General features: G+C 52.7%; 8 protein-coding genes and 1 non-coding gene across 9 annotated transcripts; 5 read left to right on the top strand and 4 right to left on the bottom strand.

The window, feature by feature from the left end:
• Positions 1–1,188: 1,188 nt before the first annotated feature.
• PV08_06496 (uncharacterized protein) lies at positions 1,189–4,221 on the bottom strand (the record flags this gene model as incomplete). The annotated part of the gene is made up of 1 exon (XM_016380832.1): positions 1,189–4,221. The coding sequence occupies one exon, from the start codon at positions 4,219–4,221 to the stop codon at positions 1,189–1,191; it is 3,033 nt and encodes a 1,010-aa protein (XP_016236659.1).
• A 1,649-nt stretch (positions 4,222–5,870) lies between these two features.
• PV08_06495 (uncharacterized protein) lies at positions 5,871–7,220 on the top strand (the record flags this gene model as incomplete). Its single annotated transcript, XM_016380831.1, has 1 exon — positions 5,871–7,220. One exon carries the CDS (start codon positions 5,871–5,873, stop codon positions 7,218–7,220), a length of 1,350 nt encoding a protein of 449 aa, XP_016236658.1.
• Positions 7,221–8,624: 1,404 nt separating this feature from the next.
• On the top strand, positions 8,625–9,815 carry PV08_06494 (uncharacterized protein; the record flags this gene model as incomplete). The annotated part of the gene is made up of 1 exon (XM_016380830.1): positions 8,625–9,815. One exon carries the CDS (start codon positions 8,625–8,627, stop codon positions 9,813–9,815), a length of 1,191 nt encoding a protein of 396 aa, XP_016236657.1.
• A 1,182-nt stretch (positions 9,816–10,997) lies between these two features.
• PV08_06493 lies at positions 10,998–11,122 on the bottom strand. The gene has a single exon. It is a non-coding gene; the product is annotated as a tRNA-His (tRNA).
• A 1,060-nt stretch (positions 11,123–12,182) lies between these two features.
• Positions 12,183–14,747, top strand: PV08_06492 (uncharacterized protein; the record flags this gene model as incomplete). Its single annotated transcript, XM_016380829.1, has 8 exons — positions 12,183–12,266; positions 12,321–12,389; positions 12,444–12,720; positions 12,774–13,253; positions 13,314–13,506; positions 13,559–13,723; positions 13,773–14,257; positions 14,311–14,747. 8 exons carry the CDS (start codon positions 12,183–12,185, stop codon positions 14,745–14,747), a joined length of 2,190 nt encoding a protein of 729 aa, XP_016236656.1.
• Positions 14,748–15,164: 417 nt separating this feature from the next.
• PV08_06491 (uncharacterized protein) lies at positions 15,165–16,810 on the bottom strand (the record flags this gene model as incomplete). The annotated part of the gene is made up of 4 exons (XM_016380828.1): positions 15,165–15,423; positions 15,482–16,092; positions 16,146–16,700; positions 16,733–16,810. 4 exons carry the CDS (start codon positions 16,808–16,810, stop codon positions 15,165–15,167), a joined length of 1,503 nt encoding a protein of 500 aa, XP_016236655.1.
• Positions 16,811–17,302: 492 nt separating this feature from the next.
• PV08_06490 (uncharacterized protein) lies at positions 17,303–17,827 on the top strand (the record flags this gene model as incomplete). Its single annotated transcript, XM_016380827.1, has 1 exon — positions 17,303–17,827. The coding sequence occupies one exon, from the start codon at positions 17,303–17,305 to the stop codon at positions 17,825–17,827; it is 525 nt and encodes a 174-aa protein (XP_016236654.1).
• Positions 17,828–18,664: 837 nt separating this feature from the next.
• PV08_06489 (uncharacterized protein) lies at positions 18,665–20,788 on the top strand (the record flags this gene model as incomplete). Its single annotated transcript, XM_016380826.1, has 6 exons — positions 18,665–18,965; positions 19,021–19,183; positions 19,242–19,501; positions 19,588–19,777; positions 19,839–19,992; positions 20,063–20,788. The coding sequence occupies 6 exons, from the start codon at positions 18,665–18,667 to the stop codon at positions 20,786–20,788; spliced, it is 1,794 nt and encodes a 597-aa protein (XP_016236653.1).
• Positions 20,789–21,208: 420 nt separating this feature from the next.
• PV08_06488 (uncharacterized protein) lies at positions 21,209–23,120 on the bottom strand (the record flags this gene model as incomplete). Its single annotated transcript, XM_016380825.1, has 3 exons — positions 21,209–21,369; positions 21,445–22,933; positions 22,995–23,120. The coding sequence occupies 3 exons, from the start codon at positions 23,118–23,120 to the stop codon at positions 21,209–21,211; spliced, it is 1,776 nt and encodes a 591-aa protein (XP_016236652.1).
• Between the last annotated feature and the right edge of the window lie 505 nt (positions 23,121–23,625).

Raw genomic sequence — 23,625 nt, 5'->3', positions numbered from 1 at the left:
TTGGCCGATTGTAACCGGCAGTGTTCGCACTGAAGTTCCAGTTTTTCAAAGAACCTTTAGGGATTGCGCCTCGAACATTGCGAGCCGTGCAGTGGCGGGATCCTCAACGGCAGACAGGCGTCAAACTGTCTCAGGCAGTTTCGTGGGACTTCAAGAGCTCGAACCGGAGTATTCTAAACCAGTCGCAGGTATGGCCCAAGTGGCATCGACGACGACTCGGGAATCAAGTCGAGAACATTGGAACAACAATCAAGCTGATTGCGAGGAATGGACGTCTGGCCTCGATCAGCCTGCGCGCACACATGGACTGTGGAGATGACGGACTAGGTAGTAGAGGTGTTAGTTAGAGCGTCACGGTTTAGAGCGATCATTGGGTCAAGAGCGGGAGACTCGAGGGCGCAGACAGAGGCCGGTCAGCGTCTCCTCGGCAGCTGAGATGAGTGGCCAACGGTAGAGTGGGCTAGTAGGGCGTAATAAATGAGCCCCATCGTGCTGCTCGTTTCCCCCGCTTTACGCCCGCCCATCACCTATAGTCTATACACTATAGGCGTCTTTGTCGGTCCCTAGAGCGATCCTGCTGTCCTTATGAAGGCTTTCCACGCCTAAACGGGCGCTAGGCCTCCATTGGTGAGCGACCTGACAACTCTTTGGCCAAGTGGTGACAGACGCCGCGGGCACTTACTGACCAGTGTCCAGTGCGATATGCGCCGCATCTCCCTCAGTCCCTGTGAACGGCTACGACAACCGTTTCCGAACAAATCTGCCTTGCCTGCGCCAAACCGCCCCACGCCTTTCGACCAAGAGGTTTTAGAAGGGCAAGCAGGAGGATCATCGTCATCATCATCTTGTGACTCTGACGACCCCTGCGTGATCAATCTCATCTCGCACTTTTGTGGTGATCGGAACCTTTTACCCGATCTGCAAGAGAAACACACCTTCCGAGACCCTCGAATGTGCTCCCAATGGCCTCGAATTTGTTTCATCGATGTCGAACGGCCAAACCCGTGCGACAGCTTTGGTGACAAGCACGACTTTGAAACAGCCAAACTCTCCGTACAGGTCCATGGAAATAGGTTGATCTAAAGGCTATCAATTAACGACAAGACCGTACTTAGGTGGTATTATACTGTGGAAAAGTCTCTCATAGCATCTCTCGGGTCAAATAAAAGCCCAATATTGCCAGCTGGGTTAAGCCAACGAATTTCCCTTCCTCGATTTTCTTTTTATGGTCCCTTTGAACCAGGGTACCTCCTTTCCTGCTGCCGCAAGCATGTAAGGGGCTCGAGGAACGGCCTCAGAACTCGGTCGAGGTCTGATGGGAGCATCGCTCACCGTTGTGCTTGCTGCTATCGATATGCTCGGCCGCTCAACGGCCGCGGCACCACCACCACTGAAAAATGTTTTCCAACCACTTTTGCCTCCGATTGTGCTTTTCTTCCTCTGCTTACGCTCACCGTCGAATTGTCCGGCGCTTGCAAAATCCGGATCGACCATCGACCGGCCACCAGGCGCTGGTGGAGGTCGTGCTTGCGCTGGCGGTCCAAGGGACTGCGAAGACCGATGCGACAACCGTTGTGCTGAATTCGTCGAGGCCCAAGAATTAGATCTGGCATGAATAGGCGAACCCGGGGGCGTGTGCGACATTGTCTCAATGATGTCCGCCACAGTCATGAGCCTGAGATTCGAGGCACTTTCAGCCGTATCATTGACCGTTCGATCACTGACTCGCACAGGCACGATTTTCCCGTCTCTCTTTGCCAACTCCAACTTCAAAGGGCCAATTGGTTCCTGGAAATTCACGCTACCAAAATTCTTCGTCTTCGTTCCTGGTTCGAGCGTCATTGCGCTAGGGAGCTTAAAGAAGTCCTCTAAATTGTGGATGCTGGCACGGGGAACTTCCTTCTCTGGATTTTTGGTAGTTGCTGTTGGCCTTGGAGGCAATCGGAAAGTTTGCTGTGGTGCTGCTTCCAGCTCAGCCGGGCCAATATCTTTGTGAATAGGTACAACGCTGGATCGAGGAACGGCAGCCTCCAGTTCCGCCACAAATTGCCTCTGTGAGCCTTCTGCCTCTTCGGGTGCCGTTGCAAGTGGGACTACCTGACCATCAGCACCAATCTTTTCCATGTCATTATCGCTCAGATGTGCTGGTGTGTGAGCGACATCTGCTTGATCTGGTGTATCCGAGACTGCGGTAGCGGTCTCAGCCTCGGTCCGGTTGTTGGATGATTCCTCTTCCTGGGACGTGGAATTCTGAGCCTGCTGCCCTGCCGCAGCGAACGTCTCTTCTTCGGCGGAGGCGGGCACAACCGAGATGCTAACTACAGATGTATCAACTAGCAAGACAGGATCCGAAGCTGACCTTGTCCTGTTGGTGGCGCCATCTGTGAACTCAGGGCCCGGCTCACCTAAACTTGAAGGTTGTGATTGTGAAAGTTTCCGGACCTCTGATGGTGCAATGCTCTCTTCTCGTGGTGATTCTGCGGGTAGCTCTGATGGAGGATCGGCCATTGCCATTACAGCTGAATGCGAAGTGAAGGCAAGGTTCGGTATCGATGAGCGGCGGGTCACTGAGGCTGAGGCTGCGACAGATCCCAGGGTTGAAGATCTCGTAGCTCGTGGAGACGCCTTGTTGAAATTCGTTTCTTTCCCGCTACTATTATCTGGAGTGACAACTCCTATCGAAGGACTCCTCTCATGAGAAGAGTAATAATCTGTCTCAGCATAAGACATGGCGGCCGGAGAGCTGACCGCATGTACGGCTGTGCCTTTGGCTGACATCGATTGCGGTGTTAATAACAATCCTGACATTGGTCGGGTCTTCAGGAGGTCACCCAATGCCCTCGGGTAATAGATACTGGATATTCGATGGTCCGAATAGTCTTTCGGTTTAAGACCGAGCGTCATACTGAGACGGTTCTTGATTGATACAGGAGCTTGTCGAAGCACATTTTCTGGCACATCGGCTGGGAGCTCGATCGGGTGGATGTCGCCTGCTTGCTTGACATACCCATTCAAGCTCCGTCTGATATCATCATCCTTCGCTGCAAGGGACTCGTTTGTACTGTTGGCCCCGATTAAAGACTGGTTGTGGAGCTCGTGTTTGACAGGCCTTTTCGAAGCTGTGGAGGGACGCGACCCAGGACCGAGAGACGAATGCGATGTGGCTCCTCGACTAGAGTCATGGCGGCTATCTGGTCGACTTGACAGTCCAGAAAGTTGAGTGCTGTGAGAGGAGTTCTTCGACCCATGATGACGCCCAGGCTCAGTCGGCAGCGGCTTCTGACTAGCGATAGAGCCCATCTGTGAAAGGGTATGACTTTTCTTCTGAAAGCTTATATGTCTCGATTTTTGAGCCCGGGCCTCCTGCTTATCAGCACATGGTTTAAAATCCAAGACGAATACACTTACCACCAGATTCCTACTCACAATGGCCGCTCTACGCTCCATTTCCGCTACGACCTCCGCCAACTTCTTCAACGAACCTATCAGTTTGTTGCCCTGCAGGTGCAATTCGAGGAATGCCCGGCGCCAGCCTTCTGCATTGCCTAGCATGGCAACGAGGACAGCTTCGTGCTCTGATGAATCCCTTTTCCAAGTAGAGTTGAGTTTTGAAAGGTATTTCTCCAGGACATTTGTGGCATCGAAGCCTTTCTGGACATCTTTGAGGGCATCCTTTGTAGCTCTCTTCGTCCGGCTGATTACGTGTTCAATCTTCTCATTGCCGTCCAAAATCGAGGCTCGAAAGGTACGATCCTCCAGCATACGGTCAAAGACCTCACCATGGGATAGGGGCAATTTGAGACATCGTATTCGCTCATGAATGTCGCTTTGAGCAAGATCGAAATCTTCCGTCGTGCGTTCCAGAAAGCCGTCAATATCGTCGACGTGAGACTGGAGAATGCGCATGACTTCTTCTTCGGAGATAGCCATGCTTTTTGCCAACAAGTGCATGCCAAAAGACATCTGCGCAATTAATTTCCACAGAGGATGATATTTCTCCCCTTGTTTCTGCCTCCATCTCCCAGCAATCACTCTTTCGTAGCTTTTTCCTTCGAGGAGTACCGTTCTTCTAGTCATGGCATCCATGGGCAGTTCGTGATCGGCTAGGTCATCGACTGATTCGACCATTGACTCTTCAAATGGTTTTTGAAGCTGGGGAACCGGATGGGTAGGTGGACGCACGAGTGTCTCGCCTCCATGGTCAGCTTTGTCGATAGACATTTCTCAAGCCAGTCCTCCTTTAGAGCTCTTTCTAGCTAGAACAATATCTCGTATACCGCAAGGCGGTCGTGTTCCTGGCCAAGCAAAGTATGTGTAGACTCTTCCACCTCTTGATCATCTTTGAAGCAGCATCATTGCCCTCCTTCCTGACTGCCGTTGCTGCAGGCGTGGGACGCGGTAATTCTTGTATTCCTAGTCTCTTGGTCGTGCTCGTCCGGATATGCGCCCCAGATGTCGAGGTTATCGTGAAGGGCCGGGCCACTGCGAAGCGCTGTGTCGAGGTTGGAGCTCCGCTTGCCTCAGTAACCCTCCGCGTGCGAGAACTTGAGTAGTGCGTATTCGATTTTCAGATGGAAATGAAAGCGTTCAGAGGTCGCAGTAGGGTCACTACAGGTAGCCACGAGAGCAATTTGGGCAAAGCACGACACAGCAGAGTACGTACAGCACCCGACGTACAGGCAGATGACGGCAACTGCGCTCCCCACACTTTTGACTGTTCACTGATATCCAAACTTTTTCAATCTGCAGCCACCGACCTCGTTTGGTGGCGTAGTACGGATGCTAGTCACAGAGTTCGACTTCGGGTGGCCGTCTTATCACGTCCTCAGACGTTGAGTGGAAAAGTTAGGGAAATTGGCGTGGCTCGAGTGAGAAGCAAAGAGCGAGCCTAGAGGTGAACTCGTGCTCGGACTGCAGATCGGTCTTGTATGTCTTGGGATTTCAAGAGAACAGTCGTCGACAGGCGAGAAGAAGGCGAGGAGGATAGACACTGGCATGCGGATTCGCCCAAGGCAATGCGAGTACGAGTACTCTGGAGGTCATGGAATACACTCCGCGTGGTTCAACGAACCATGCAGTACTGTAGATGTGAGGTCTCACTAGCCATGACAGGTTGGCTGAGGGACCCGTTACTAACTTAGCATCGTTTCAGCCCTCTGCAGGCTTCGCGGGGAGAACGAAGTTTTAGTGAGCGAAGCAAATCAATGGATTGGGCGGTGGACGAAATGGTGAAACGAGACCTGCATTCTGGTGGCGCCCGGGATACGCTGAGAATCTCCCCGAGAGGATCAAGACCAGCCTAGAGATAGAGCCTACATTAGTTCAAGCACAATACTTGTGTAGCTCGAGCTCGTGCTAACTAGGGCTTGTCTGCCGATCCTTTTCCATGCCTGGTGCTCTCCAGCGGGCGTGTTGTTGAGATATGAACCTCACACTATAGCTACGGCCATGGGAGAGAGCGGTCATCTATCTTTCTCGAGCTGGCATGGGAGTGTCCAGCAAGTGACCATGGTAACCTTCCTCCAAGGAACAAGTAACGAGTGTATCTGCCGCAGCTCAAAGAGCCTCCAACCCCTGAACTGGAGCTCGATGGCCCTTGGCTAGTTAGATAGTGCTCGGTAGAGATCCTCCACCGGCATGATTCCGACCCCAACACTAATCAAAGACGGGCCTATAACACGGCGTCAGATTTCTGAAGGTTGCTCCCTGCGAAGAGCAGAGCGCTGATGTGCGTTTGGGCTTCCGATTTCGCTTCGCTCGTGGAAAATTGCCCGGTGACAAACTCGGAACAACAGCTGAGTTCCAGTACTTAATTATCAAATATCGTGCCAGGGTGTCTATTCCCAGTCCTTGAGCAGGATCCAAGCAGCATGTCTCTCGCCGATTTTCCACTGTCACCAAAGGATGCCTTGACTGAGCGCTATCGAGGGCGCACTCTCCATGATGTTCCAGTGCCTGCCGCTGTCATTGACGTGGCAAAGGTCAAGGCTAACTGCCAGGCCATGCTTGATGCCGTGAAGGAGCATGGTCTTAGTTTTCGTGCCCATGTCAAAACCCATAAGACCACAGAGGCCACTCGATTCCAAGTTGGCGAGCATTCCCATGACGTCCGCCTTGTTGTGTCGACCTTGATCGAGATCGAGCAGCTCGTTCCATTGCTCCTGGACTACAAACAGCGCAAAGCAAAGATCAATGTGCTTTACGGTGTCCCGCTAGCACCATCTCATGTCGAACGGCTTGCCTCTATTGCTCGCGAGTTGGGAGAAGGATCAATCACAGCAATGATCGACAATGAAACTCAATTAGAATCACTGAGAGCTTTCAAAAGCCTTGCAGGCTTCCCAGCCTATATATTTATTAAAACTGATTCAGGGTCACATAGGGCTGGGCTTCATCCTGCTTCGTCGGAAATGCAAGACCTTGTGAAGCGAATGAACCAAGCGGAACAGGATGGACTGCTTTGTTTGCTAGGCTTCTATTCCCACAACAGTCTTAGTTACGGCAGCTCAAATCCCGACGACGCTATGGACTGGCTGAAGACTGAAATTGATGCATGCCGAGAAGCCTCGCAGCATCTCAAGGACAATCGCCAGTCACCATTGCTTGTTTCTGTGGGAGCATCCCCAACTGCACTCAGTCTACAGAACGTCCTACCTTCAAACCCCAGTTCCACCAGTTCTGCCAACGCTCTGAAAGACTCGTTGGACTTGACAAAATCGAATCTCGAATTGGAGATTCATGCTGGTGTATACCCCATCTTCGACATTCAGCAGGTAGCGGCATCTAGCCGTCATACAACTAATGATCCACACGACACGATTGCGGCTTCTGTCATCACTGAGGTCTGCTCACTGTATCCATCACGCACCGAGAACCCGGAAGCTCTGATCTCCGCGGGCGTACTTGCCCTCGCCCGAGAGCCTTGTAAAGACTATCGTGGATGGGCCGTTGTCAGTCCTTGGAACATGCCAGCAGACTATGGGATCCGCAAGGAAGATCGCCTCATCGTCACGCGTGTCAGTCAAGAGCACGGCATAGTAGGTTATGACGCTCAGGATACCGCACGCCCTCTTCCTTTGCAATATGGACAAAAGCTTCGCTTATGGCCGAACCATGCTTGCATCACGCTCGCCATGTTCAGCTGGTATCTTGTGGTCGATTCTGACAGTGACAGTCCAGATACAATCACGGACGTTTGGGTCAGATGGCGAGGCTGGTGAAAACACGGCTCGTCCAGTAGCCCTTCCAGCTGGTAGGCTCGTCCTGCTCCCTCGTCTTGCAGGTACGGCCCCATCGGCCCAGTGTGAGAGGAAATATGTTCCAGGGACTGGGGGATGAGGATTCGTTTCCTCGAGTCGCAACTGGACTTCCTTTCGACCACGAAGTCGAAACTCATCTGCAACTCAAATCGACCTCAGTATCAGTCCCATGCAAAAAGAAGATTGAAAGTGCCTCGGTAATGCACATTGGAAAGACATTTTTCCATCATGCTCGAGACTCCCACGCATAGCCAATCATGCATTCAAGCGGTGCAGCTTATTCCTATTTCAATTCTTGACAATCTATCGGCCGGGCCGCACGCTACCTTCAACACTGATGATAGGAATGGTATCAACCTGATCACAAAGTGGCCTCGGAGCAAATACACAACGATGCTTGGAGTAGGTGATCCATCCAACCACAGAATGCTTCTGGTTCTGCTTAGGGGCACTTTTGAACCCTTCCAAGTGTTTCAATTGGCGTCTGCCTCCACGAAAAGGCTTACTCACATAACTACCTCTTACTCTCGTTACCATAGCTCAATACAGGCCATGATCCTCCGTTTGCAGCCTTTAGCTTCTTCACAAAGAGGCCGTTCCTATCAACGCTCATGTTTGAAATGGTGCCACCTTTTGTGCAAAGGTGTTTGATACCAGTGCGCTTCTACCGCAAGGCTATAAGTGGAAGACAGGATGCGTCGCGACTCTTCCTGATCCTACATCCAACCTGAGAAAGACCCTTTGCTCAATCACGTCTGTTGCAGTCATGGTCACCTTCCTGTCTGTGTGTCTTTCCACGGACAAAGTTATGGCAAAGGAATCACTCGCGAGGCTGGACCCCCTATATCCAAAATCGCTATGCATGCTTCAGCGCTCCACTCGATCAACTGCCATCGATGTCCCTTCGCTCCCCAGCGCCTATACATCTCGTCGTCTGAACGCCTTGCTGTACTCAATCGCCGTTATGGTGTTAACGCTTCGCCATTTCTTGAAACATATTTAATCTTCTCCTCCGCCGACTCTCTCTCTCTCTCTTTCCTTTTCTTTCTCTCGACCTTTTAAAACAACAGACTTTGTTCTTCTCCTGCAAGACCAGAGGGATGACTATTTCATCGTGACGAGTTTTCTCTACCAAAGACCAGGACTGTGACCAGATCTTTGTCTTCCCCTTGATCTCACAAACCTTCTCTGACAGAGACGAATTCTCACCGCCCTGAATTTTCACCGCCCTGCCTCTTCACTACAACTTCGATCACCACAACGCGCCAGAACGCGCCTTACCGCCTCGACTGATCGGAGTTACGTTCTTCCTTGACTCTCACCACCTACTTTCGCCAAGCGGTCACAGAATTGAAAGTGGTTATCATGGCTGAAGATATTCCTCATTCCAACTTCTCTCTCCTCGACCCTTTCTTCACCCGACAACTTGCTCCCTTTCCAGAAGACGTTGAAAACCAACAACGAGAAGAAGAGAGACAAGCCGCCGAACTTCGTGGACTTGTCACATCAAACGCTCAAGACATCCCTCTCTTCTCCGACGACGTCGCGTCGTCAAGATTGAACATTGAACTCCTCCGCCCAAGTGGCGTCCCAGTCCAATCTGACGAGAAAGTGAGACTTTCCGAGATACAGACTGTATCTCTTACACTGAACATTTACCTCTCGACGGACGTCGAGAACATCTTCAACACCTCGCCGGCAACCTTCCCACTGCCAATTCACGCCTTGACATACTCCGACCTCCTCAACCAAGTCCATTCGGACATACCTTCTCTCACAAACGGCCCCCAATACCTCACTCCAAGAAGAATGGCAGCCACACACGGCGTCATTCATTACGCAGTAGCGGCTGCAATCCCCGCTGTACTCAACGAACTCCTTGGGTACAACACAATTTCCCTCAAACACGCTCGCGAAGCCTATTGGACCGGGGCGGCACACATCATCGCATCATATCGATGCTACCACGGCACCGAACAATTGGTGCGCGTGCACATGTACGAGGAGGGTTTGGTGGCTGCCATTGGGGGCACCACTGGAGTCAATGCCCTACAACGGGCGAACTTGGAGGTGTTGAAGACCTCGTTGACAATGGACGAGGACGTCCACGACAGGATGTGGGCGAGGTTGCAGGGCTTGAGGGACGCGGCCGTTGCCAATGGCATCTGGCCCGTCGCCCCTCAAGCCCTGTCAAATGATTGCATCAGGATGGGCGCGTCTGCCCGAGAGACGATCCGGGTTCTTGGTGAGGGCGAGCGGCGGGCTCGCAACGAGGGAGATGGCAACCTTGGGGACTTGCTGCGGGCGGCGGCAAGATCCCTCCGAAATCTCCCTGTTGCAGCTCCCGCCGCTGCGCCCATTGTTGCCCCTGCTGCCGCCGTTGCCCACGTGCCGGCCCCGGGTGGTCCGCCGCAGGAGGGCATTGACTACCTGCACCACCTTGACGGGAGGGTGCTGGCTTGGGAATGCCTTCTCTGCCCGAACCACTCGGGTGTCCAGCACAAGAGGTCGCTGCAGCGACATTTCAGAGTGACTCATGGCCGACACGGTATGTAGACCTCTGGGGGCGGCGGTTGGTGGGGGTTGAGAGAGAGGGGATGAAGGGGGGTGGTGGTGGTGGTGATGCTGGGGTTTGTTCTCCTGTGGGTGGTGGGAGATTTGCCAGACAGTGATGGGGGTCGCTGCCTGTGCTTTTGTTGTGTGCTATGGTGTGTTATGTGTGAGCGTGGGCGTTTGGGGAGTTTGGTTGGGCTTTCTCTTCTTTCCTTTTTTTCCTTTGTCTTCTCTATTTCCTGTCTTGTTTTCTTCATGTATTTAGTGGCGACGGTAGGCATGAGTTTTATGCTCGTCGCGCAGCCTCGAGCTGCAGAAAGCTTACAGCTTTCAATGAAAAATCCCCCAAAAACCTCAAGTTCCTCCTCGTCATGACCCGTGGGTAGATGACGCCCAGAATAAAGTTGATTGGATGCGGAATCGAGGAGTCAGAGCCTCGCGCAGCCTTGCAGCATTTTTACACCGTTTCCGTCCAAGCATACAAGCAGACAACTTCACGTACCTACGAGGCCGTTATTTCGGATTCGTGTTCCAAAATGTAGACTCACCTTTTGGAACACGATTTTGGCCAGCATATCTCGGACCAACATGAAACCTTCGCGGTCCTCCGCCTTTCATTTACCCGATCCAAACTTTGCGACGTTGAAAGACTACCGTTCTTCCTCCCACGAACACCCGCGACTTGACAGAATTCTCGAAGATCTATACCATGTTCGCAGCCCAATATCTTGACCATGAGTTTGTCAATGAGCGGAAAATTTGTGGGAGAATTAAACGTTACAAGAGATGATGAGAAACGGGCCCGTGTCAGGGAGCTACTTAAGGACTTTTGGAAGAAGAAGTTAACAACCTTTTCCGAAGCAAGGGATGATGACCTGGGTGATCAGGAAATTAGACTAGACCCATTCAACCAGATCTCTCCGATCCTATGACTGTCCATGGCAAACACCCATTACGCTCAACTGTAGTTAGTTCCAATATGAACGAGCCCATAGTCCGCTGCATGAGACGCCCCCTGGTTTTGGCCCGGTGCTCAAAAATGGGTGACTACGAACGCCGTATGACTTCAAACTTGGAAATAAAAATAACCGGAAGCAGGCACAAAAGAATCCATCGCTCGCTGTCATCAAAGCACCCTAACCTCCAAAATAACAAAAAAAGGGACCTCGAGAGGAAGTAGAATGCTGCCGGTGCTTGGGTTCGAACCAAGGTCTCTTCGGGTTTTGCATTTGACCAGCCTCACACACTGGAGGAGCGCAGAGACAAAGCCTGACCACAACGAAACGTGCTCACCACTGCACTACACCGGCCATCGACGCTGCTTTTTCACCAGATTCCGCCGTGTTTAATAAATCACCTCAGCACGAAGTGGATAAGCTTTGATTGGAAGTACCTTGTAGGTCTGGATCACTGCAGTAAGGGACTGGGACGTCCACAAAGGAGACCTGCACTGACTTGGAATTACAGGGCTCCAGAAAGACGACCACATCTCCTTCCTAAACTCCGAGCCTGGCTAAGGGTTACATGGCTGGACGCATGGATTCCGGCAGGCATTCGGCAAGCTGCATACCAGGTCAGGCCGAAATGAAATAAGAAAAGTGGAAATCCTAGAAAGAGCCGGAAACTCATGAGAAGAATATTGCCCTTGCTAGGTATCAGTGTGCCCCTTTGAGGAGGACGGCCTTTTGCTGATCAGGACTCAGGATATAGGACTAAGGCAGGTGAGAGTTGGCTCCGGCATAGCCTTGGTCTTCATCACCTCGGGTGGCGCGGCTCGACTATCCTCCTGCAAACATCACACCGTCACTCCAGCCCGTATTCATGATGTCCACAAATGACCAGGAAACACTCGATCCAGTCAGGGTTCTGGAGCTTCTGGGAGATCTTCAGAGACCTTTGCAGCTCTCTGGGACGCGGGTTGTAGCAGAAGAAGACATCAAGACACAGATGTCATTCCAGCGGCCTATTAAGCGTCGTCGTTCCCTCATGACCATGGATGGCTAAAGGAGATAAGTGGATTTGAAACTCTCAAGCACCACGGGCCATGTCTTGATGTCGAGTCCCACACTTTGGAGGGACCGACCCTTAGATTGTCCCCCGCAGCATATTTGGTATCAAATGAGGGGAGCATGGAGATTGTACTGTATGGAGACGGGATTTTATCCCTCGTAAATTCTAACTAATACACGAGAAAAGGCTTGGGTTTTCCCTCCGCTTTCGCCTTAGTCTGCGAAGTTTCCCCCACCGTCAAACTCCAGGTTCCCTTCTCACCCTCTCCAAGCTGAAGCCGCACAAGCCGACGGCTGCAACCTGACGGCCGGTGCGACCCAAGTGCATGATTGTCCTGGTGTCTCTCGCATTGTCTTTGACATGAACGGTCAAGAGAGGGAGCCGGCTTACAAGCGGCGCCGCGTAGCGCTTGCTTGCAAGACGTGCCGAAATCGAAAATCACGTGTATGTTTACTGTCTTCAATTGTGAATCGAGGCTGCCATACTCATTGATAGCAGTGCGACGGGTCGCGGCCAGCCTGCCGGTCGTGCGTCGATTTGGGCCAGAATTGTGTCTACGACCGCCAGGTTGTCGAGTCGTAAGGATGTGGTTTGGCGTGTCTAGCTCGTAATACTGATCAGGATGATAGCAGCCATGGCGACATGAACCAAAGGGTTTCCGAGATCGAAGATGTACTGAAAGAGCTCATGGACTGGAGAAAGGCTGCAGAGAACAGCGGCCTACGCTCAGAACCACCACCACCTCCTACGAGCAACTCTTATCATCCGGGGAGGTCTGGCTCCGATGCAGAGACTGAAGCCGATCAAGGGTTAAGGGTTCCCGACCCCGTAGATCTGTCCCTCGACGGCATGACCGTTGTTGCAGACTCTCTGCAGGAGTCTGAGTCAACGTTTCTTGGTGAGCGGCTCTCGTAATCTTGCGACTCTTGACTTCAGCTGAGCAATGGATAGGTCCATCCTCGAATATATACTTTCTGCGCCAAATTTCCAATGCTTTATCATCGCCGCTGGTGTCGCCCGGAGTAGATGATCGACATCCTCAGTCCATGCTGAGTAGGCCACCGTCACCTCGGCCGCGTATCCGTGTCATTGCTACTGCTGGCAGTCGTCCAGTGGATATGTATGCATTGCCGCCCCGTGACCACGGTCTACGGCTTCTGGAACTTTTCTTCTCTGACTCAGGCATGCTTTTCCCCTACATCCACCAAGAAGAGTTGTTGGCTTCTTATCAGTCTGCATTCATGCAAAGACCACTCAGTATTTCGAGCACATTCACCTGCCTGCTGAATGCCATCTTCGCCATGGCTACCTACCACAGCGTACGAGATGATCTCGACCATCGTGATGCGCTTGTTGAGTCCGACGTATTCTATTCGAGAGCTAAATTGCTTGCATCCAAGTTAGACTTGGAACACGCAAATATCCAGACCGGTAGGCGGACTAGGTTGCTCAATTGCTGCTGCCCTATCGAGCAAACTGACCATGCAACAGTGCAAGCGCTTCTACTCATGCATCAGTATTGCTTAGCAACTCAACGATCTGCCCAAATCTGGACTTCGCATGCCGTGACAATCAGGGTCGCTATGCAGCTGGGACTGCATTCTGCATCGAGACTCGGCACATTTTCTCCCCTCGAGGCGGAGGTTAGAAAAAGAATCTGGTTTGGTTGTATTATACTTGATCGGTAAGTCAGAGGGATGCACATGCCTGCTGAAATGATAAACTGATTCTTGAAGCACGTTGAGCACAACCTTTGGGAGACCGCCGGCGATTCCGAACAATTTTGTCAAGCTACCGCTTCCAGAATACCAGACTCTCGACGCGCTTTCAAAGGGAGAGGCCATGGAGTCAACTGCATCGGGTCCTGACTTCGGCACTGTCTGCCTCTTTACGGCTACTTCGTAGGTCGGATTCTAAAGCTCCAAATGCGACATTTCTGATCTTAGACAGTGACTTGTACATGCTCCAGGGGGACATTATCGCAGACCTTTACGGGAACAACCTAGAGGACGACCCTATCCTATCCGAAGTCGAGATTCTCAGGCACGTGGTCGATTTCGAACAGAAGTTTCTGGCCTGGAAACGAAAGCTGCCATCTCGACTGCAAAAGACACCTTGGCTCGAGAAGGCCCGGTGCGATCCAGCCAATGCTGAGAGAACCTCCAACTTCGACCGTCTCAGCGTGATTCTGGCTTTACGTTACCTCAACGCTCGACTACTGCTCCGCCGACCACTTCTGATACTTTGTCTCAGAGGAAACCACCGTTTCATGCCTGACGGAGTCCTTTCAAGCGAGAAAAAGCCGTACTTCAACCGACTCGTGATGCATGAGATCATGATGTGCGAAGAAGATGCCATCGAAGTGATTGAGATCATCTCGAGCACGAACCCATACCCTTCCCTCCGAACAACCTGGTGGTTCTCCGCGTATTACTGTAAGAGCGCAACCAGCAGCATTGTGAGCCGTATTGTACTGACCTGCATCTAGGCTTTACTGCAGCATTGACTGTATTCTCATGCATACTGCTCCGCATTCATTGCAGAAACCTGTGGCAGGAGTTTTCTATCAGAGACACGACGATGGATCTCCGTCGTAGTCTACAAATGGCTGTCGAGGTCTTCCCCGCTTACGGCAGCAATGCTACCGCCCAGCGAGCCGAGAAGACCTTGAGGAAGCTCATGAACCTCCACTCTGAGATAAGTATGAAGTCCCCCGGCGTTCAAGCTCTTGCCAAGGCTCTTGCCAACCCTGTGCAACGGAAAGCGAACTGCATAGGTGAGAAGACAATATCTAACAGTCCCGACAGTATCAACCCAACACAACAGTTTGGAGCACAGGACAGCCCAGCTGCAACCTGCGGCTCAAATGTATCCGCACTCAAGCCTGGAGTACGACGCAACAAATCCATCTGTCAACGCAGCTAGACCGGAAATGAGTGCCGAATCCTTGAGGGCTCAAGGGGAGTCGGATTCCCCCGAAGACATCGGACGCCCTATTCAATTCCCACTCTCATACTTTGCGGACGGTAGTTTAGACCTATTTACGGAGTTGGGAGGCTTTGATCCTGATCTGGCAGCTTCCATGGGGGGATGAAAAATTTATGGGTTGGAAAATCAGACTCTCTTCTAGAGAATCATGGGAGGGTGCTGGGATGTCGCGTTTCAAGGCTACAGGATGGATTGTACCAAGCACTCAACGTAACGGACCATGTGGTTCTAGGACTTTGTGAGTGTCGAGACTTGATTCGGGATCTCGAAGAAAGTGATGTGGCCTGTTGAGCGCTCTCATCGCGGTCATGACACCTAGGACGAGCAAGGATGCGTTCGTATATTCTTGGTACGCTATCTACTACTTGTGACGATACACTGCTTTGATTTTGGAGCGACCAAGAAATAGTTCACCATCCTCATCGACTCCGGAGTTGTTTTGCTTGAGAGTTCTATTTCGGGACATTGACGGAAGAACTCGGCCAGACCATATCGTAACTCCATATAAGCCAGGTGCAGGCCCAGACATATTCTAGTGCCTGCCCCGAAGGGGTGGAAGGCCAGCTTCTGCTGACCCTGGAGACCACCTCGAACAAAACGATCGGGCTCGAATCTATTGCTCGCATATCAGTACTGCTGGAAGAGACAGTGAAGATCCATTCAGAACTTACTTGTCAGGCTCGGGAAAGATCTCCGGGTCCCGATGAATAGTCCACGCTTGGGTGGTCAACGTTACACCGGGGGGGATGACATACTGCCCAACCACAAGTTCTTTTGATCGATGCACACGCGGCAAGGAGCCCGGTCCAGCTCCATAGAGGCGTAAAGTCTCCGTGAGGACAGCGTTCAAGTAGCTCAGACCCTCAAGGTCGGTCTGACTGTAGTCTTCCGGAAGCTTCGAAATCTCCTTCACCAATTTACGGCGAACCTCGGGCCGTGAGAGGACAGCCCACACTGCGTAGGTGAGTGTCGTCGCCGTCGTGTCCGACCCTGCTATAATGATGGCGGTGGCTTGGGAGGCCAACCCAAACTCGCTGATTTTGCTGTCTTCGGCCGTGCTTTCCTTCACCATGCCGCTGATGAGGTTAAAAGTCTCAAGCTTGGTGGATAACGTTTCCCGGGCCGCACGCAGGCCGTATAAAGGTACGTTCTTCAGCGAAGCCTCATACTTCACGTATGTTGAAGGCGCGAATAGCCTAACAAGGCTGTAAAAGAACTGGCCTTCGGCTCGGATGCCGGTGGCCTCGACCATCAGCGACACATTCTCGGTGTACTCTGTTTTCTGTCTCGTGTCAGCAATGGGATGGCGTCAAAAGCACCAAGACAATCACGAACCTTGCCGGACTCGAGCATGGTAGAGCGCTTTCCGAAAGCAACTTGTGCCGTCACATCCAACGCCATCAGTGTCCACCACTTGAGGATATCGCAATCGCCGCGGGCCACTTCACTCTTGATGCGTTCCACTGCAAGCTTGGCTCGATCCTTCACGACATGTTGAAAGTTTGCTTGCAGTGAAGAGTTGCTAAATCCTCGTGCAAGCACCTTTCTGCGTGCGGCATGCTCTTGGAGGTCCACCATGGCGAAAACGTTGCTCTCCATGCCGGGGGTGAACTTGGTATACCAGTCCGTCTTCTGAAACCCACTGGCGATCCGGTGGATGTCGCGGAAGCCCTCCAAGTCACTGATGTCGACTTCTCCAGGGGCTATCAGCACCACAGCGCCATACCGTTGATGCATGTCATGGATGTAGAAACAGCGTCTACCCATGAGGGTATGGGTCTTGAGAACCACACCCGTGAACTTGGCATGCCACGGACCGGGAATAGACGCGAGAGGGTCGGTGAAGAGAAGCCATATTTTCTTCCCAGCGACGAAGGTCAGTTGGAGGCACTGCAATCCAATCTCTCGTGGCGAGAACTCACCCGGATGAGAAAGACAATCAGGAAAGACAATCCTGCTATACCTATGAGGTGAAAGGTGTTTGAACTTGAGCGCACCATGCTTTCGGGTTCGTCGCGTCGACCAAGTTCTGGACGTAGGCGAAGGGATCAGAGGATTTTGTAAGCATAGCCGCCCTCCCTCCAGAAATGTTTGTCAAGACCTGGGGTTGCTCTGCCAGACGACAGCGAGGTGACCGACGATAGACAGTATCGGCTAAGTAGCCCATTCCACCCCAGACGCCCACGAGACCCCGGGACCAGACCCCCAACCCCGCAACACCACGTACCCGCAGCCCAAGGTCTGGGCAGGTCCCGGCCCTCGAGCGGTAGGGCCCCGTCGGGGGTCACCGGGCTCTCAGGGATCGGGAGTTTGCCGACAGCTTCGGTTCTCCCTCAAGCCTTGTCACATGTGCTTGAGCCACGTACGACCGATATCAGCCAGCTTCGAACACCCGCGACCTAAATAGAAGCACCTCACCATGGGCTTTACCCCCCAAGCATACGCGCTCGGTCCTCGTCAACAGGCATCCCTCCGGCTATCTCCCATAGAAAATGGGCGAACAAGACTCAGTCTCCGCCGTCACCGGCTTGCCCAATATCAAGCGTTACATAACCGACGTCGACGGCGAGGGCAGAGCGATCTTCTCCGAAGCCATTGACGAAAACCTGGAGTTGAAAGAGCTCAACTTGATCCCCTTTGGCAGCAAGGAATCTGCCCGAGCTGCCGTGGCTTACGCCACGAACAGCTTCCCTACGACATTGAACAATCAGGCCGACATCAAGGCCTATTCCGAGTTCACGGCAAACCCACCGGGAGTCTATGTTCCCAATGGATCGGTGCTCCGCTATATCGACTTTCCCCCTGCATCCAAGTCGCCGATGCATGCGACGAAAAGCCTCGACTACGCGATAGTCCTCGAAGGGAAGGTCATCGCAATCCTCGACGACGGCCAAGAACGGACCATGTCCAGGGGTGATGTGTTGGTGCAAAGAGGTACAAATCATGGCTGGGCCAATGCTAGTAGCACCGAATGGGCCCGTATGGTTTACGTGCTCCTTGATTCCCATGAAGTCTAAATTAATGCTAGGAGGAGCGGAATAGAATTCTCCACGTAAAGTATCTTAGATTTCCACCAGTGTGAGCTCTACTCTATTATCGATCTCCTCGCTAAGCAGAAAGCGACTGCAAAAGCTGAGCTTTTGGGAGCGTTTGCAGTAGATTGGCAGTGTAGGACAAGAGAACCACATGCAGTCGACGTGACCCTGATCAACTATGTCGTGATCTCTCATGTGAAAGAGGAGAGAAAAACGACTCTGTGATGCGGCAAAGCACATGGCCACGCAACAAGGCTGAGTGCAGCGAGAACGCCCCAATGCGTTGCTTTTGCTCCTGTTCATCTCCTACCCGGGGGTACGTGGTGACAACGTAGACAGCGTTTCGTCCCACTGCTTTCGTCCCACGACTTCTTTTCCCCTCGACCTTCGTCCCACCTCGGAGAGTGTGTACGGGCGGTTCCCATCTGACTCTTGTCTCACATCGTAGGGCCATGCTCCGCTCGAGCACCCGCTGAGTCTGTCCCAGAAGCGTCAAAGTTGATACATATGTTACCCGACGGATGTTCCCCGAAGATTGGGGCCCGTGCTCTTTTTGGGGTTAATTCTTTATTTGGCAAATCATTTGCCGGACCAGTGGGGTCCATGGGCATAACGTGGCTCAAAGTGGCCAGCCTGAGCTCAAGTTTGTCGCTCGACTGAAATTGAGAGAGTTCTCTCTACAAGACACCGAGAAGGACGGTGATCATCACGTCCTATCGTTCGACGACAAGAGCACAGCGCTTTTCCAGGATTGTTGAGTGCCTCGCCGTCGCAACTCGCCACCTGCCAACGAGGCTTCCAGAGGTCTGGTCGGCTGCAATGAGTGAATTCCCTACTGTGAAAACAGGCGACACGCCACTCCTCTTCCGAAAAATACAGCCTCCCACGGAGGGTCAGTTTGGTTATGACGGCCCCGAAACTGCCACGATATTACTGCCAGCGGGCTACCGCAAATCAGAAACGGCGCGCCCTTTCACAGTCAATACTATCTTTGAAAAGAACATCGACATCCCTTTGAGGGACGGCACCATTCTGAAAGCCGACATCTTCAGACCCGAAAATAGTAGCAGCAAAGTGCCTGTTCTCCTGCCTTGGAGCCCATATGGCAAGTCTGGAAGAGGTAACGATGGCCGTCGCTGTTCCTAGGACTATGTCATTTTAATGCGTTAACACAGGCATGACCCTCGCCATGCTTCCCGGCCGAATGGGAGTTCCAGAGAGTTGGCTGTCTGGGTTCGAAAAGTTCGAAGCCCCTGATCCTGCAGACTGGACCGCGAGGGGATATGCCTTGGTCCACGTTGACTCGAGAGGCGCCTGGGATTCTGAGGGTTATCTATGGTATAGTTGAAGACTAAAGGCCTTATTTTGTCCGTGATTGGCTAAACGGAGACCACAGCTGGGCTGGCACTCAAGAAGGACGCGACGGATACGACGTGATCGAGTATGTGGCCAAGTTGCCCTGGTGCAATGGTAACGTGGCCACCGTGGGCAACTCGTGGCTTGGTCGTGCTCAATGGTACATCGCCGCTCAACAGCCACCCTCACTCAAGTGTATCGCGCCTTTGGAGGGCTCTAGTGATCTATACCGCGAAATCCACGTACGAGGCGGCATAGCTTGCACGCCGTTCCTGGAATGGATGATGGGCAACCTCCGGGGTAAGCGTTTTCTACCTTTCAATCCGCGGCGCTAGTCCAGAAGTGCGGTTGTCCTCGGTGGCCGGAAAATGCTGATATAGATGTAGGTCGTGGTCCAATGGAAGATCCGGTTGCGATGCTGGCAAAATTCCCCCTCATGAACGACTACTGGAAGGACAAACGCGCCGACATTTCACGCATCACGGTGCCTGCATACATCCTGGCAAGTTACTCGACGTTCTTGCATCTGCCAGGTAGTCTTCGCGGCTTTGAAGACATGCCCCACGATGACAAGTGGTCTGTTGGCCTTGTTCGTCCGTTTCTACTTCGCGGAAGATGACTGACCGATCTGCTCTAGGTTGCGAATCCATGACACTCAGGAATGGCACGACCTATACCAGCCGTCGAACAACGACGAGCTTCAATTGTTTTTCGACCGTTATTTGAAAGGCGTCAACAACGACTGGGAAAAGACGCCCAAGGTTCGCGTGTCCTTGCTGGGCTTCAATACCGTGAGTAAGCCCCTATTCGTGCAATTGATGCGGCTCCCGGGTGCTATAGTTGACCTTGTCGATGTCGTAGCAAAACATTGTCAACAAGCCGTTCACGAACTGGCCGGTGCCTGAAACAAGATACGAGCGACTCTACCTGAACAAGGACGGCACACTGTCTGCCGAATCAAGCCCAGACGCCGCGACCGTGTCGTATCAATCCGACATCGACTGCGAGCAGGTCGACAACGACCCAGAGGAAGCGTGCTTCGCGTACAAATTCTCCAAAAGGACATGTCTACTCGGTAGCACCAGAGCGACACTGTTCATGTCCTGCAAGGACGCGGAGGACATGGACATATTCCTCCAGATCCGGAGGGCAGACTCTTCCGGCAGGGTGCTGCTCAATTACAACATCCCTGAAGCGGACATGGAGGCCTGTGGTGTTCCGCAGGAGAAGGTCCCGCTTCTCAATACCTACGTCTACCTGGGTCCTCACGGGCAGATCCGGGCGAGCCATCGAGCCATCGACCAGGACCTCTCGAAGCCGCATTACATACAGCATGAGCATCTGAGGGAGGAGAAAATCCCCAAGGGCGAGGTGGTGAAGATTGAGACAAGCTTGTGGCCGGGAGGCATGATCTTCGAGCCCGGCGAATCGCTCGTCTTCAAAGTCAGTGGCCATCCAATGTACCTTGCCGAGTTTCCCACCCTGCGCGGGCAGTTCAAAGCGAGAAACACCGGTCTCCACTTCATCTCTGTCGGAGGCCAAGGCTTCTCGAGTAGCTACATCACTGTACCGTTCCTGGACGGGTAGCCGCTAGGATTTTCCTTTCTGCCTCCAGTGGAGTTCAAGAATCTGTCAGCACTTTCAAAAGTCACGATGAAATCGCGTTATTGTCATGATTTCGTTTTCGTTTGTAGCCAAACTAAAGCTAGCTGTCAGCTCGCACGTTTGTACTTTTGATCCCTCTGCTGAGTCGTCGGGTTTTTGCGCACAACTCAAACCAACTTAAGACGCGATATCTGAGGTCCTTACAAAGACCTGTCAACGAACTCCAATGTCTGGGGCAGGGGCCATATTGGCTTATCGCGTGACGACAATATGGTTCGTCCGAGGTACATGATGAGCTGCCAATCTGCACTTATCATGATACTCCTGCTTTGAGAGAAACGAAGAGACAGATCTCTGCGCGCATTTTGAACAGGATTTCGATCTCTGCTCTTGCGAGATGGATTAGGCGATGTCTCTACCCACTTTCGATGCCACCCATCTCTGTCCGAAACCGTCCTGGTTCTCGCTGTGCCCTTGCTCTGCACCAGCCTCGGGACGTTCAAAGACTGGAGCATCAATATGGGCATTGAACTCCGTCTTAGGGTCAATCAGGAATATGGAACCTGAAGCTCGGGGTTAGCTTTAGCTCTTACTCTCACGACGGGACTACTGCCTGTGCGGGAGGGGATGTGACTTACCGACGACGGCGAGTGCGCTTGCCGCGGCCGTGAATATCCATCCATTGCGCAGGCCGACCTTGTAGTTGTTGAGCAAAACCTCAGAAGCTGCACCAATAATTTCGGGTGTTACCCCGGGGATACGTGACAAGGCAGCGTAGTCTGAGGCCACCAAACTGCTGATCAAGGCCCCTAGTGATGACGGTGGCAATCCCATCGGCAGTGTTTTGGCTGCGATATTGGAGCCCAAACTGCTCATACCGGAGTTCAAAAGGGCACTGAAGATGGCGATTCCGACCGTACCGCCAAAGTTTCGTACCGTGAGCAAGACACCGGTGGCGGTGGAGATCAGTTCCACGGGCGTGGCGAACTGCGCGGCGACGACACTTGCCATCAGACAAATACCCAACCCGGCGCCTTCAAAGATCTGGTAGACCCAAAAGGCCGCGCCGGGTGTGGACGGTGTGACGGTTGCCATGACGATGCCGTAGACCGTGAAGGAAATGAACGAAACGGTCAGTGAAGACCTGACGGTCTTGGTCTTTTTGGAATACAGTCCTGCAACGCATGTGAAAAACACAGCGGCCCCCATCGCAACAGCCATGTGCAGTGCGATGTATAGCGGATCCGTCGTAAAGAACACGAGTGTGGTGACCGGCTGAAAATTGTTGGCGCAAAAGAATGCCACACCCTCGGCGAAGATGCACAACACCACCAACGCGAAGTTGCGATGCCGGAACAGCCCGTGATTGATCATCCCGTCCTTCTTGATTCGCCACGAATAGACGACAAGAGCTAGTACCAGGGCAAATCCCAGGGCGAAGGGTACGGATACATGTGCGTTTGACCACTGATAGGGGTTCAGAGACCAAGAGAGTCCAATGCATATCAGAAGAAGTCCACAAACCACCAGGAAGTACGCGATCCAGTCGAGTCTTCGGAGTTTCCGGGAGAAGTTCAAGGACTTTTGAAGCTCTCTAAGCGGCGGTTGGTAGCAGAAGAAGACGAACAGAGTCGCGAGCGCGTACAAACCTGCCGTGATGTAGAAGTATGTTCGGAAACCGGCAGGGTTCGAGTGCCTCACTAGAGCGCCTGCAGATATGACGCCGACCATCACGCCGAAGGAGGCAGAAGACTGGTATGCCGCAGAACCGTAGGATCGGTACTTGCGAGGCAGCACCTCCGAGCAAATTGTTCCCCCCAAAGCCTGGGTGCCCGACCCGAGACTGAGAACGGTAAAACCTGCAATTGTCGTCGCTGGGTTTTGAGCTCGAGACACAATGATGCAGCCCACAAACCCCATGGCCGAGAAAAAGGTCATGAACACTTTCCTGCCCCAGTAATCGGCGGCTTGGCTGACAGGGGCTTGCAGTGTCACCGCCCCGAGTCCGATGATGACGGTGAACCAGTTGGCATTACTTGGATCACCAGTAACAGCAGTGATGTCTCGAGCGAGCAATCCAGCTCCTCCAATGGCAAAACCTTGGGCAGCAAACGTCAATCCAGCCGCCTGTCAAGCCTCGTCAGTCGATCCATGGATGGTTAAGATAGGGTGAGTTTTTGGCACTTACAAGCACCACGAGATATGTCTTGAGATGAGCAAAGGTGGATTGGCTATAGATGGATTCGTAAGACTCGACGTGGTCAACTTCCGCGTCGTCCGCCTGGACGGCAGGAGGGGAATCGGTTTTCTCCATGGCAAAGAAGACTGACTTGCCGTTGCCATCCCGCCGATCGTGGAGACTGATTCCATTTATGTAAACTGATTTCGTTCATGTTGCGCACAGATTCTCACCTGGGGCAACTGGCCGTCTCCTTGAGAAGATCGTAAGGCGGGGAAGCCCCGTGGGTGAATTGTGGGGAGACAATGCTCAGGGGTCTACGAGGCTCTCGCCAACACCGGGACCAAGACTACCCATCCTACTTCAACGAACCTCACCCGGTCCCCGGGGGTGAATGAAGATACAACTCAGCGAAGATCTGGTAAGCCGGCTAAACAAGAATGGCCGAAATGGCCGAGCATGAGATTGGCAATTCTACAGTACGTTCCCGGGCGGTGGAGACTTGTCGGAAGTCTCGACAGGAGCCGTCGGGGAAAGACAGTAACGCGGCAGACTTGCACCAAGCCTTGGGCTTACACCCGGCACGTCTCGGCAAGCCAACAACCAGTTGTTCGTGGGGATTTGCAAGCGGCATCCCGGG

The sequence above is a fragment of the Exophiala spinifera genome, assembly GCF_000836115.1.
Source record: "Exophiala spinifera strain CBS 89968 unplaced genomic scaffold supercont1.4, whole genome shotgun sequence".
In the NCBI taxonomy this organism is placed as follows: domain Eukaryota; kingdom Fungi; phylum Ascomycota; class Eurotiomycetes; order Chaetothyriales; family Herpotrichiellaceae; genus Exophiala; species Exophiala spinifera.
The sequence above is the reverse complement of the archived record's forward strand: the minus strand, read 5'-3'. Positions and strand labels throughout refer to the sequence as shown.